At 37.0% G+C, this 14,548-nt stretch overlaps 1 protein-coding gene across 1 annotated transcript in view; it reads left to right on the top strand.

Annotated features, from left to right (window-relative positions):
- LOC145774797 (E3 ubiquitin-protein ligase rnf213-alpha-like) overlaps nt 1-14,548 on the top strand; it is a 43,731-nt gene that overhangs the window by 19,898 nt on the left and 9,285 nt on the right. Inside the window, exons 8-17 of the mRNA XM_082586112.1 lie at nt 2,245-2,417; nt 3,494-3,636; nt 3,746-3,845; nt 9,787-9,913; nt 10,306-10,511; nt 10,991-11,159; nt 11,316-11,360; nt 11,660-11,743; nt 12,982-13,098; nt 13,524-13,719. Coding sequence (XP_082442238.1) covers nt 2,245-2,417; nt 3,494-3,636; nt 3,746-3,845; nt 9,787-9,913; nt 10,306-10,511; nt 10,991-11,159; nt 11,316-11,360; nt 11,660-11,743; nt 12,982-13,098; nt 13,524-13,719 — 1,360 coding nt within the window. The remainder of the gene's footprint in view (nt 1-2,244; nt 2,418-3,493; nt 3,637-3,745; nt 3,846-9,786; nt 9,914-10,305; nt 10,512-10,990; nt 11,160-11,315; nt 11,361-11,659; nt 11,744-12,981; nt 13,099-13,523; nt 13,720-14,548) is intronic.

Here is a 14,548-nt window from a genome sequence, read left to right as displayed (position 1 = left end):
TTACTGCCTCTTATTGTGTCTATTAAGATGCTGGAATGCATTAGAACAGTGGTTCTCAACGGGGGCGGTACCGCCCCCCAGGGGGGCGTTTTGATTTTTCAGGGGGGGCGGTATGATTACCTCGGCTTAAGGGGGGCGTTTTGATTATTACGAGGCATTCTGGTTTAAACCATCTACCGCCCAGCATAACGATTTCATCAAAGAGCTCGTATCTTCGTGGTAGCATTTCCTACCTCATACCTGGTGGAAAAGGGATTCATCTGTGTTGTTCTGCTACATACCAAACAGCAAAACCCACTTGACATATCCATAAGAGGTGATCTTCGAATGTTTTTCACTGGCTTACAGTACACCGGATGTGAAGAAAATGGCACTTTCTCACCAAGCCCAACGTTCACACTCGTACCAGTAGGCCTATACTGTTTTCATGCTTGCAAATATATATTTGCAAATATAATCAATTATAATTACTAGTCTCTAAAACCCTTACAGCCTTTTTTACCCTAACAGGGGGATCATCAAAAAGTCCTTACCGTATTCTAATAGAAATAGAATTCTATTTGAATAAGGTCCTTCGGATGATCCCCCTTTTAGGGTAAAACAGGCTGTAAGGGTTTTAGAGACTGGTAACTAGTCTAAATTTGATGTTATTCACTCTGCTTGGCTTTTGCTTGGCATTGAGCACTTTTTGTAGTATTAATAGTATTTTTTTCTCTTTTTGTAATTAATCGTTTTTGTTGGGGGGGGGGGGGGGCGATAAAATTTTGCCAGTTCATGAAGGGGGCGTTGGGCCAAAAAAGGTTGAGAAACACTGCATTAGAAGATTGCGAGTGAGCAGTTTCAGGCATAAGCGAAAACTCGATATTTTGAAAAAATTTAAACCAGGGTCAAACGTTAATATTTTTTTGTGAAATTTGGTGTAGGAGTTACATTTATCAAAAGGAACAATATGACAAACTGACGAAAGATTTAAAAGAAAAAAAAAATTTTTTTAGATTTTGAGCCAGCCTATTTAGATCTTAGAAAAAAGTTACCATTCAATTATTAAGGTTCTTTTTGCTGAATAAACATAAATGTTTTCTCAATAGTTTGGTACAACCAAGCGATATACCGCTTGATTCATCTGGCAATAGAATGCGTGTATCTTTCTTTTTGACATACTGTAGCCTAGCTCAGTCACTCAGTGTTAATATTATAATGTTGCACTATGCATCATTCAAATCAACAAATCTTTATTATCTTCAGGTTTATATCTGGTTTAATTTAAAAAGTAAAATCCTACTGATTAACGTAAAAAAAACTATTCCTCACAATCAAACATTAATCAAAGCCTCATATCTGGTAATCCAGATTTTAAAGTAAAAAAAAAAAGAAAGCAAATCTTTCTGTTCAACTTCAAACCAGGGACACGCTTCAAACGTGTAATTAAGTGTCTTGCCAAAGACACAGCCGCGTTTCCTCATTGAGATTGAAAATGACTTCCGGAAAAGAGTGTGACGCAGGCTCTCTCACTACAGTCACTACTACTCAGTCACGCAACCGAAGTCGGCTGCATTGCCTAGTGGTAAGAACCCTGGAACTGCTCAAGAGCATGCGGCTGACACAAAGGCATGCCTGAAGGTAGACACGAAGATTGGCTTCCTTGCCTTCCCGTCCACTTAATCTAAATCTTCAACCACCAGGTGCCTGGATACGACAAACAAACGCAACCGAACAATCAATTTAACGCGATAATAAATTTTTCATGGCAATCTCCAGCATGCGGTCCTGCTTGTAGCTATTGCGAAATCCCAAAACATTACAACAATATTAAATAGGCTACATTCAAAATACGTTTTTAGTTTGGTCAATAGTCTGTTTGTTGACGGAATTTGAGTTTAGACTTCGATTTTATATTGCTACGTAATATTTAAAACGTCCAAATAATAAAATAATAAGTAGCCTATTATAAGTGTTATTATGTAGCGCTCCATCCATCGCACATATGCGTCTTTTCAGCACTTCGCAAAAAAAAAAATCAGCTCATAAGCATTCAGCAAAGTGAATTATTACTTTCCGTTCCTCTTGTCCAGTCTAGACTGAGTGCTAAATTGGTTCGAGATTTGTAGCCATTTATGAAGTCTTTAGTAAGATATATCCGGACATATATCAAACCTCTGCTTACCAGCTCAGAAGCTGGCAGTCCACTCACGAAGTTACTGGTTCGATTTCAATGTAGATCTAACGTTTGGTATGTTGACTTAGAAAAATCCCGGTGCTCAAACAAAGTTCAACTTGAAAACTATGGATGCAAGAGAGGAATGGGAAGCAGAGTTTCAGCGATGCTATCTATCTCTGGTGTTCAAAGATGTTGATGCTGTCATCAACGGAGCTCAAAATATCATGATTGAAGCTGGAAAGTCAACAGAATTACACAAGTAAGAGAACAACACTTCGTTTAATACTATGTAGGTAGGCTATAGCAAAGAATAAAAGTTCTCCAGTGAGATAAAAATTAAGTGATTTACTCATTAAATTTTTAGTAAAGTGCGAGAAAAATTTAATCCTTGCAACTCAATATTTTGATTGCTTACAAAAGTTTGAATTGTTGCAGCAACAATAACTTTACTTATTTTTACTTCACCTGGTTTGTTGCCCATTATAAGATTGTAAATTTGTTTAAAAACAAAATTCCACGCTGTTATTACTTTTAACAGTAAAAGATTACAAAACGGATTTGGAATTATTTCAGAATGTCAAATTCAAGTGAACTTTCGGCCTAAAGTTTACAAATGGGTACCGGTCACAGGAAAAATTTATTTAGCATTAAAGATCCTTTTAGAACCACTGAACTTTTACCATACCGTACACATTGATATTTACAGTAGCCTATATATTCGATTTGAATAATGGGTAGTTTTGTTTGCGGTTGTAGGCCTATTCTTTCATTGGCCTACACCCACAACGTCTCTACAAAAAAAGACAAAAAGGTTTGCCATTTCTTTATGCGAACATATACTCTGCTTTGCATCTTTCCTGAAAATATGTACCGTCCGGCGTCCATGTCTATGTTTCGCCATTTAAAAAAAAGGGCTAACAATGCATGTAAAATGCGAATCTCCTTAGAATCTCCTTTGATCTATTATTACGTTTGCAATAAAACTAACGTGATGAAGCATAGTGTATCGAGGACCTTGACTCGTGCAAATATACATAAAGTATTATTGATTATGGCTTAAAATTGTTTATGATGCGAAATACCGCACTGTCAGATTTAAAAAGAATTTAATACCACCCTGCAGGCAAACAAACGTTGCCTCGCAGCCGGATTTAGCACTCGGGCTGGGAGATCGAGACATATTATGACTTAAATCAAATACACTTGAATTTTAACATCGATGTTATAATACCCATTACCCAATTTATTCATTTAAGAAAACAGCAGGTCTAGCAAAGTACTTTCTAGCTGGTATAATTTTTTTTTAATCGTTTTTGTTTTTTAATTATTTTAAAGACTCGTGTATGAAATTGCACCTGATAAACCACTTCCCGATGGAGTGGTCGGATGGGATTGTCCAAACCTGTGGAAGTATCGAGTTCACATTGACATGCAGCATTTGAGACAAAAGCTGGAAGGTGTAGATGCCACCGTAGCAGGTACAAGTTACTTTTAGATTGTTGTGGCTACAGTAATTGTAATTGTGGCTGCTTCAAGTCGTATGGGTTAAAATTGTTAAAATGTTGACGTCTTTGCATTCTTTAACAGGAGAAGGAGCCGCTTTAAAGGTGATCTTGAGCGCAGAAAACTTACATCTCCTTCAATACTTGCCTCAGATTTTCACAATGCAAGCCACTCTTATAAACAAGTAAGAAAAACAGTCGGTTTTGTCTCGTCCACAAAATTATTCTGTGGGCTATTTCAAACCACATGCAAAAAACGCGAAAGATATATTTCTTTTGTGGACCAACAAAAAGTATTCTACGTGGCTTGTATAACTGCATACTTTTGCTTTTCCTACAGAATGTAGGGTAGTGCAGGGCAAAACTGGTCCACGACCTACTAGAACACGGCCAAATATGTTGCTATTTGAGGAAATTTCTAAGAGTCTGAATTGTTACAATCATAGCTATGATAAACCTGTCATCTTCCCATTTCCAGAAGTAAGTAAAATAAGCAATATTTGCACCCAGACATATGTTTGGCTTGTTTAACCGGAGATTAGGTATGTACCTTGAGCACAATTTACACAATAATAATGTAATATGTAAGACTTTCCAACTGTACCCGGAAGGTAGTATGGTTTGGTGTATCGCTTTTGGTGCAATTCTATGTTCCATAAAAAATATCAATGATTTTTTTTGTGGATTCTATGTTGTAAGTTGTTCATTTGACGTGCCAATTTAAACTTTAGTTCGTTTTCTTTTTCGCCAAGGTTAATTTCGCAAGTAAAATATGGCTATTTGCAAAAGATCCTGCTATACAAAAAACTGTATGATGAGACTAACTCCAGGATGCAGTTAGAAAGTCTTACATGTTTTACATTATTATTGCATAAATTGTGCTTAACATACATATCTAATCTCCGTCAAAACAAGCCAAACATATGTCTGGGTGCAAATATTCCTTATTTTACTTACTTCTGGAAATGGGAAAATGACAGGTTTGTCATAGCTATGATTGTAACAATTCAGACTCTTAAAAATTTCCTCAAATAGCAGCATATTTGGCCGTGTTCTAGTAGGTCGTGGGCATACACATAAAACTATAAAAATATGCTTTCTACATTATCACAAGAAACACTTTCTATGCATGCAGCTTGCCAACATTTTTTTTGCAACCAGAAAAAAGCAGGTCAAGTTAATGCAAACAACTGGATCTGTCTCCACGAAACAGAAGTCAAGATATTAATGAAAAAAAGTGGAGCTGCCATGTTTCACACAAAATCTTGCAAAGCAAATATTTTGCCAGCTTGCATGGCAAGTTTTGAGTTTGGAAAGCTTTGAAATAAATGAATATATTATGATTGGTTTGAGATTATATACTTCAGCAGTAGCATTTTAAATGTTGGTGAAATTAACATGACACAGTTGCATAAACAAACTAAATATTTTATTTTATTTTGGGGCGCAACTGATGCGTCATTTTAATTTGGGTAGTTTTATAAAAGTAACCAAACAAAGCTAAGCAACACCCACGGGCGCCGGAAGCGGGGGCTCAGGGAGGGCGGATGCCCCCCTGCCTTCAATTTTTCTGCAGATGGAGGGGCAGGGGGCAATGGTGCCCTTTTAAAGTCATTTAAGCTACTGCACATTTTGCAATATAACAATTTCTGCTATTCGCTTTTAGTCTAATTATTATCTTTCATTTTTGCCTCAAAATAATATTTACGACACAAAATTTTGCAACACAGTACTGGCCTTAAAACTCGTTTTTTTTCGGCTGCCATCGTGGCCAACCGGGAGCTCCTTTTTGGCGGCCAAATCTGCGTGCTTGGAGGCCAAAATACAAAATAAAAATAACGATAGCACAAGTATACACTACAGTATAGAATTAAACTTGCAACAATGCTGAAATGATCACTTAGCGTTGTTGAAATCTGGGCCTGGGCGACGTCCTACAATAGAATCGTTGCACCACGCAATAACTGCTATAACTGGATTGTAATCCAGTACTGCGGGACCATCTAACCTAACGACACTCGCACGATCAAGTGTCTACAATGTGGCTGATTTTAAAGAAGTTCGTCACTCCCGTAGAATTCTGTTTAGCAACGAAAAACAACGATCGACATGTGTTGACGATGACGGCAAGGTAATAAAATAAGTATTTCAATGATGTGAAGGACATTACTAAACGAAGCATAATTTTTGCAAAATATGATCAAAAAATGTTTTCCCCTCGGATGTCAACTAACCTAGTTCTCCTTTTTAACAACGATTCAATGTCCGACAACATCGAATCGACATAAAAACGACAATATTGCCAGCAGATTTAAATTAACACTTCGGATTAAAACTTTGTTAAAATAAACGTCGGGAATTACAAACAAGACAGCGCTGGTGATCGCAGATGGATATATTCCATCAATAACAAATATTCCCGCACAATACAACAGTGGCGATTATGACGCACTGACCTAATTTTGCGTCACTCTTTGATACTACATATTTTCGACAGTTAATCCACGATCATTCTAATTGCGAAATTAAATAATTGGCTAGAAGAGACCGGCGGTCAAACTTGGCCGATTGAGGAGGTAGCACCGGCGGTCATTCAAGCACTACTTAGCGGCCATGGCCGCAGGCTGCTTTATGGCTTGACAGTAGGTTACATCATCATTGGCCTAGCATGATGCCCTTCTTTGTATACCGGACACTTGCAGGCTATCATTACTCAATACATAATGAGCTGATAGATTAGCATTATCGCTATATTTTATCTTAAAACTTGAAAAAAACTGGCCTTTTAGTAAACAAAAGTGCCATTTTTTCGCAATCTTGCCCCCCCCCCGTTCAAAAATTGTTCCGGCGCCCCTGGCAACACCGCAACATTAACATTACATTTAACAGGTATAACATTTTTTGTTAAATGTTGTGGTGTTGCTTAGCTATGTCCGTTTATGGTTGAAAAAGTACTGTAACCTCTCCACCCGAATTGTTTTATAAAAGTATTCACCACATTTATATAAATTCATATTTTGTAGTTGCCCAAATCAAGATGGTGCATTTATGGATATTATGAAAAAAAATAAAGACTTTGTAAATTTTGATGCCGAGGCAACTGCATCATGCCAATTTGGGCAGTTTTATAAATAGACTATGATCAGATAATCTCACATTTTTTGTTGCCCAAATCTAAACGATACAGTTATGTAAATGGAAAAAATTAATGAATTTGTTCATTTTGGGGAAACTGCCTCACGTTAATTTGGGCAGTTGCATAAACAGACTAATCAGTTTCATCAGATAATTTCATGTTTTCAGCTGCCCAAATCAACACGATGCATTTGTGAAAATTAATAAAATTAGCTATAGGCTGTAGCAAATTTTGCCTTTTGATTTGGGCAGTTTCACAAAAGTATTAGAGACTTATTTTGGTGGCTGCCCAAATTGGCATGATGCAGTTGGTTAAATGCATTTCGTACTACAGTTTGATCACCATGCAATACAATACATCAATACGGGTGTGCTAAATGAAAATTTTGCGGCACATTTCTTGTGCAAATAAGAGGCTGTAGCCTACCTACTTAGTTTGACAGGTAAAAGATATTAATTTATAGTTTTTCTTAATTCATGCAATTTTGTAGCTTTTCATATAGCAATTTTTACCCTAATAGTTGCAAGATTTTGCCTGAATTCGCGACGTTTTGAAACAACAGGGGGGCAGCTGCCCCCTGCCCTCCTGGCTCGTACGGCTATGACAGCTACTGCTAGTGCTTGACTGACATTTTTTGAGATGTTTTTACTTTTTGTGGTTTCCTAATGACATAAAACTTTTTTGTTGCCTTGGGGAAGCAAAACCAAATGAGAAAAAGTAAGTTGACAAACGCAAAATCAGACTGTTATTGAAAATTAACAGTCTGATTAAAATCTTCGAAATCAAATTTTCTTTGTTTTTCAACATGTGAGGATGTTAAAACCTATTGAGTCATCTGGGGAAAAGAATAAAGAAAGCATAAAAATCTAGTTTTTTGAAAAATTTATTTAAACGTTCGCCCAAAGTTAGAAAAACCTAGAAATTTCTGCAAAATGTAACAAATCAAGCCGTATCTTTAGGTGGCCATGGTCAATATAACAATGAACATCATTTTTACGAAAGGGTCAAATGACTAGTTTTGCCCCTAAGTGAGAGTACAACAGGTCAGTTTTTTGTTGTTTTTTTTTTGTGAAAGAAACTGAAAGATTGTATTTACACTTACAAAGTGAAGCAACTTTGCTAAAATTGTCTTTAATCAAGAAACTTAAATTGAAAACACAAAAAAAAAAAACTTCAATAATGACAACAATCATGGCTCATAGTCAAATCAGCCAAAAATGTGTTATCCCAAAGCAGGTTAAATGACAAAACCCACATCAATTTGCAAAATGCAACTGGGAGCACATATCACAAATCAATGTTTGTTGAGCTGTGTTGAGAAATGGAATGCTTAATTCTACAAATAAAAACACAAGAAAGACATTAATAAACTTATAAGAAAAACGACTAAACACCTAGATCTTTCAACTAATTTCACATAATTGTTAAAAATCAACTACACAATTTCTTTTAAGCATACCAGCACGTTTTATCATGTGCATATAAGAGTAGGCTATGCTGCATGACACAAAGCTTTGTAAATCTTAGCTCGCTCTCAGACTAGAATAAGCTGATTTTTTTATGTAATCGGCAAATATTACCCTATGAACAAGGTGCATGAAAGGTTGGTTGAAAAATTAAGTATTTTTACTAATTGAGGCAAACTTTTGGCACACCACTTTATGAGTGACATGTTTTGCCACAACCAAAATAGCCTCGACTGAACAAAAATAAATACTCAATAAAACTAATTCTTCTTCGTGTGAGCCTCTGGGGCCGAGTGTCTAACATTTTACCACCCCAGATTCATGATGTTGCCGCACTATGCTGGAAGGCTACTAGAGAGCAGTCATTGATGATATGGTCTGCGGTCTGTTCCATGGCACCACATTCACAGGAGGGGAGAGAGGCCATTCCCTATTGGTGCATGATTGAGCGGAAAAGCCCGATGTCCGTACGAAGACGATTGAGCCGCACCCATGCCTGTCTTGGTAGCGTCAAGCCGATGGGGCATGTGTCAGCGTTGGAGATGAACGAACGCAGCCTGGTGGTACTTGACTTCCATGCAGAATTCCATTTATGGTCTGCCCAAGTACGGTAGCCGCAGAGATGTCTTGTTTATCAGGTTCGTTGTTCACAAGTTGAGCGGCTGGCACGAATGGGTGTCTTGATTACAGTCGACGGAGGTGCTCGTTTGGGAGAGCAGAGATCTTGTGGTGGAGAATATGGTTAGGCTCCAGTACCCGTCGACCGAGAGACAGAGTGGCTTCTTCGCAACGAAGCTCAGCAGGTTGGATGCCAGCGAGAATGGGGAGATTGTCCAATGGTGTGGGACGTAGGCATTCGCTCACTGTGCGCAGGTCGCTGTTTATGGCAGTGAGCACTGCAGCACCAAACAGGTGCACAGTCCTCTGCTGAAGAGTAGACAAGAGTTAAGGCTGCTATACGCAAAGTGTCAGCCCTCGCTCCCCAACCGGAGCCTGCCAGGCGTTTGAGTAGCGCAGCTTAAAATCAGTTTCTTGCGCAGTGACACCAAATGGTGGCGGTACGTGAGCGACTATTTTCAAGGAAGAACTACACGATGAGTAGTTTTGAGAGAAAGTAGGCTACAATAATGTAGTTTTGTTTAAAGTAGAGAGTCTTGGTTTAATTACGTTTTGCAGCCTAGACCAAGACAGCAAGCAAAAACTGCACAGCAGTTGCTATTTTCACATCACAAATTAATCATCAAGTGCGCTAAAGCATTTTTTGAATGTATTATTTACAAAAGAAAAAGTTGTGCTTAAAATTAAACTGACCGGTTTTACCAGACGACTTGTTTTGCTCCGAACTACCCCTACCAAAACCTGAACCACTTTGAAGTTTGTTTTTTTTAGTCTGAATGTGTAATTTACAAAAACATAGGCTATGAGAAGCGAAACTCTTGATTACAGTTTTAATGCCTTGCTATCATTGTAACTGAACAAGAGTTGCATTTGAAAAGCTTAAAATGCAACAAACGTTTAACTCAGATACAAGCAAAAGAAAGACATGGCTGATGCGGATGAGATAACGCTGCAGCAATACTTGAATGAAGGGGAAACTTGGTCTGAGCAACTACACTTGAACGTAGAATTGTACATTACGACGTTCAACAAGGTTTGCAGGATGAAATCGTTTGATGCGTCAAACTTAACTGAAGTGTATTTTTTACCTTGGAACAAGGAAGAGTTTTAGTGGAATGGTTTAATTAAAATAAAAGTACACTTCCATAACATAAAATCACTGTAAATCATAATAATCATAAAATCAGTAAAACAATGGAAAGTTTCAATCAATGTTTATAGTTTCAACTTGCTCGTAAGTTATGCAGCCTATTTTAACCAATACTTACTGTATAAACTAGGTTAAAACAAACGCTTAGGCCTACATCTTTTTAAGAAAAATGGTCATGAACCCGATTTTTAAACAGTCTGCTTAATAAAAAAAAGGAAAAACGTTCTGAATGCAATCCATCAATATTCGCTTTGACGTGCGGTATTTATTTTTAGATTCGTCATTTTCTTGGTGATTGCAACCGGCACAATGCTCCATTTGAATACTTCGATAAAGACATGGATTTTGAAAGTTCGATTTCAATGTGTCTTCCAAGCAAACGAGGCAGAGGGCGAAGTGCTCTTCTGTTTGCGGAGTATTTGATTGATCAACAAAACAAACTTCTGCACAAATGTCGCGAACTCACAATTCCAACGCCTGAGTAAGTAGATTATAAAAGCTTTTACGGTCTATTTATCATCAAGTAATGAAACCTGAAAGAAAAGGTATTATTGTGACTTTGAAAATTAAAACTACTTTTATACTTCATACAGTTCTTTTTACATCTCGTTGTACGTTAGTAGGCCTACAATCTTTGTTGCTGTTCATTCCGACATTTTGCACGAAGGAAAGCATTGTTATTCATCTCCTTTTTTTAGCTTGTTCACTGAAAGATTGTAAGAATTACGAACTTACAGAAAGCCTTCTTCGTGTTTCAACTCTGGCAAGAATCTCAGCGGTTTAAGAAGAAACACAACTAGCAATTTTTCACCAAAACTTATTTACAAATTTTTCACCAATAGAAACAAAAAACAGAACTGAATATATATGGACTTCATTGCATCGCATTGCTTTTTGATAAACCATCTACATCATATTGTTTATATGCGTTATACTTTTTTTAACCTCGAACATCTACAGATTTTCTACAGTGGATGTGCCTAATTGCTCCAAGATAGACGTCATTTGCATCAATGAGAAAAAGGATTTGATGCCTCTTGTATTGGCAAATGCTCAATACGAAACAACACCTGGCGAATCTAAAAATAAACACAATATCTCTTACAACCTTGGTTTGCTTGAAAAAAAGGTATTTTTATTGATATAAATACGTAGGCAGTGTTGCATAAGATTAAAAGCAGAGTCAAATGCGAACATCATACCTTCCATCTGGCTAAACGTTATAAAGCAATATGATACCTTTCAGTTTGTGCTACAATAAATTTTGCATTGTTTTGGTGTTTAGGTGCTGGAAAAGTTTATTCTGAGGAAAGCTCTTTTCAATCAGGAAGTACAATTTTTTTTAACATTTGTAAATAATTTACTAACAGCAAATGTCAACTTTGCAGTCCTATGCAATATATTCAAATTGCTTATTTTGGTTAACAGAAGTTGCTTATTGCATGTGATATTTATACAGTATTTGTTCAGAAAGTTACACGCGTTTATGAGATGACAAGTCATTATCGGTGACCATGTTAATCGTTTTAAGTAAGCACTACAACCTTTTTATGCCTTAACACGTTTTTCTTATCTTATATAGGGATACAAAACTGTTTATGTAACACTATTGTTTATTGATTGTCTTAGACCATTCCATTGATGCAGTATCCTCAAGATGTGGGTCTTGCTAAGGACTACAAAACTGTTCTTGAAAATACGGAGCAAGAACAGGTAAATTTGTTTAATTTATCGAAATTTAATTACAGTAGATACACAACCCGTTGGGATAACTTAGCTTTTGAACTATCAATTTCTGCAAAAATTAACTACAGTATAGTTTAGAATCAGGAATGACTCAAATCGGACATATGAACAGATAACATAGGCTAATAGTTTGATCAGAAAAACGTGAAGTGAGAAGTCAAATGGTTTAAACCAGGGGTTCCCAACCTGGGGGCCATGAGTCTTTTTCAAGGGAGCCATGAAAAAATTTAAAAAATAATTATTTTTTATATATTATCTCTAAGTCCACTCCAACACTATATAACAAAAGAAATAAATTAAAATTTAATAAAAATACTAGTAAATTTTGTCCAAATCTTGGTGCTCAAAGCGAGCTCTTGAAGTTGCAAGAAGAGACGGAAACCCGATTGAGCTTTGAGAAAGATAGTTTGACCACATTTTGGGCAAAACTAAGCAAATTGTGCCCTAAGCTTAATGAAATTGTCATGCCATTGCTGTTGCCTCTCATCAACATATCTTTGTGAATGTGGGTTTTCAACAATATTACTTCTGAAAACAAAGCAGCGCAGTGTCTTGGATATTCAACATGACATGCGGCTTGCTCTTTCCACCACCAAACCAGCAATTAAGACATTGTCAGAGCAAAAACAAGCTCAACAATTGCATTAACTGCATATATGCAATAATAATAACTAATTAATGTAATATCATGTTTATTGTGTGTTGTATTTATATCATTTTATCATTCTAACTACCGGTTACTGTATAAACAAGTTTTTTAATTAAAATGACGTTTCTTAATTTTTTCAAAAGGTTGAAAAAAATAGGGGGGCCATTGATTTTTCAAAATTTTCAAAAGGAGCCACGGTGTAAAAAAGGTTGAGAACCCCTGGTTTAAACATTGAATTTCATAAATTTATATTATACCTGCATTATGCCAATCTCTCAAAAATCTACATTAAAATACCAAATATGTACATATTGTGATCATAAAATCAAGTTTATCAAACCGTAGCCTACTTGTATTTTCATAGCCAATTCAGTGACTTTGAATATATCTATACAGATCTATAGTAAAAGCTCCAGTAAATTTCATGTAAAACAAACAGACGAAGCATTCAAACTTTCCGTAGTTTAGCATATACTTTCTCTCATATGGTTCGCTCACCTGATTGCAAATGTGTGGCTATAGTACGGCACGGTACTAAAGCTTAAACTCTATCAAGGTTCGACTTCCGGTGAGAATGTATCAAAATCTCGACGCTCTCGCGGACAATGTGATGACGTCAAGCATATGCGAAGCAGTGCGGACTATCGCTCTTGTCGTGCAATTCATCGCAAAGGTTGGTTCAGAATTCATAGAAGTTGTTTTGTCTGTATCGTTTTATTATATTTTATTGAAATATAATTGAAAATAATATACAAAAAGGATAGGACTTCTTCGTTTTTACCGTATATGCAACATTTCAGAACGTTATTAAATGGAAACATGTAGCTTAACATGACTTTGCGAGGTAAAACCCTATACAAATTACCAAAATGATTTTAAGTAGGCTACATAAAGTTTCATGTGATCATAGAATAGATTATTGACACTTTTTTCTCCACACTTCACGGTTGTACTGTAAACGTAGCCAACAGTAATTGGATTGATGTTGTCTTGGGCAGTAAGATTAGTTATTTGAGGACACAAAAAAGTAGTTAAACGTTATATGTTGAAGCCCATCTAGCTTTGTTTCAGTTAACCAAATAGTTTTTGTGTTTTCAGCTTGGCGCCGACGCAGACCAATCCATTTGTGAATACGCTGAGAAGGAACTCTTGATTCCATCTGACGAAACTGAAATGATTCCAAAATCTGCACAAATCCGCCACTGTCTGGCGCTGTACGAAAGACTGTCCTGGCACAGATCAAGACGATTAATTGCAAATGGTAGAAATCCATTTGAAAATGTCAACGCGACTTGTGAGTATTTCATCTGTACTGTAGATTGTAGAAGCGGATTAAAGTTTCATTAAACCCATTTGCTCTCTCTTGGACTACTACCTCGTGGTGAAAGAGTTTCAGTACCCCAATGACCTCTAGAGCTGTACTGGCGGGATCATTTGCTCCTGGAAGGGCCACCCAAGCCAGGTTGATAGAAAGGTAGAGGCCAAAGCGTAGTCTCCCGACCAGGGCAGGAGAGCCCTCTAGTTTGGTAAGACAATCTCGTAATGACAGTGACATAAATCAATCACTCTCTTACGACTTTCCCTGAGCCAGCATGGAAGCAGTACGGCTTGTAAAACCACTTGGAATGTCAATTAATAGCATCGCAACTAAGAGGAGAGACACATCGGCAGCCCCGGATTGATGTAGGACAAATCAACGGAGGAAAAAAGAAGAAAAATAATCAAATCCTAAACCTATGCCTGCATATACAATCCAAGGACAATCAATGACTTAAACAATCATGCACTCGAAACAATGATGATTCATGAACTACAAAATGTGAATTGGGATGTGGTCGGTCTAACCGAAACTAAAGTACGGTAATGAAAAGCCAAATCGCAACATCCCACCTCCAGCCACAGACTATTCCTTTCAAGCAATGAAACCTCTCGGTCTAATGGAGTCGGCTTCCTGGCACACAAATCCTATGTTTCCTTTGTGGAAGGATACCAACATATATCTGAAAGACTTGCTGTGTTACGCCTTCAGGGAAAATACTCAAAACTGGTCTTCATGCAATGCTATTTCCCCACCTCATCCCACAACGATGAGGAAGTCCAAGAACTATATGAAAAAATCCATG

This window comes from Aplidium turbinatum, chromosome 1 (assembly GCF_918807975.1).
Source record: "Aplidium turbinatum chromosome 1, kaAplTurb1.1, whole genome shotgun sequence".
Lineage (NCBI taxonomy): Eukaryota > Metazoa > Chordata > Ascidiacea > Aplousobranchia > Polyclinidae > Aplidium > Aplidium turbinatum.
Note: the sequence above shows the minus strand (reverse complement) of the source record. Positions and strands in the feature narration are given on the sequence as shown.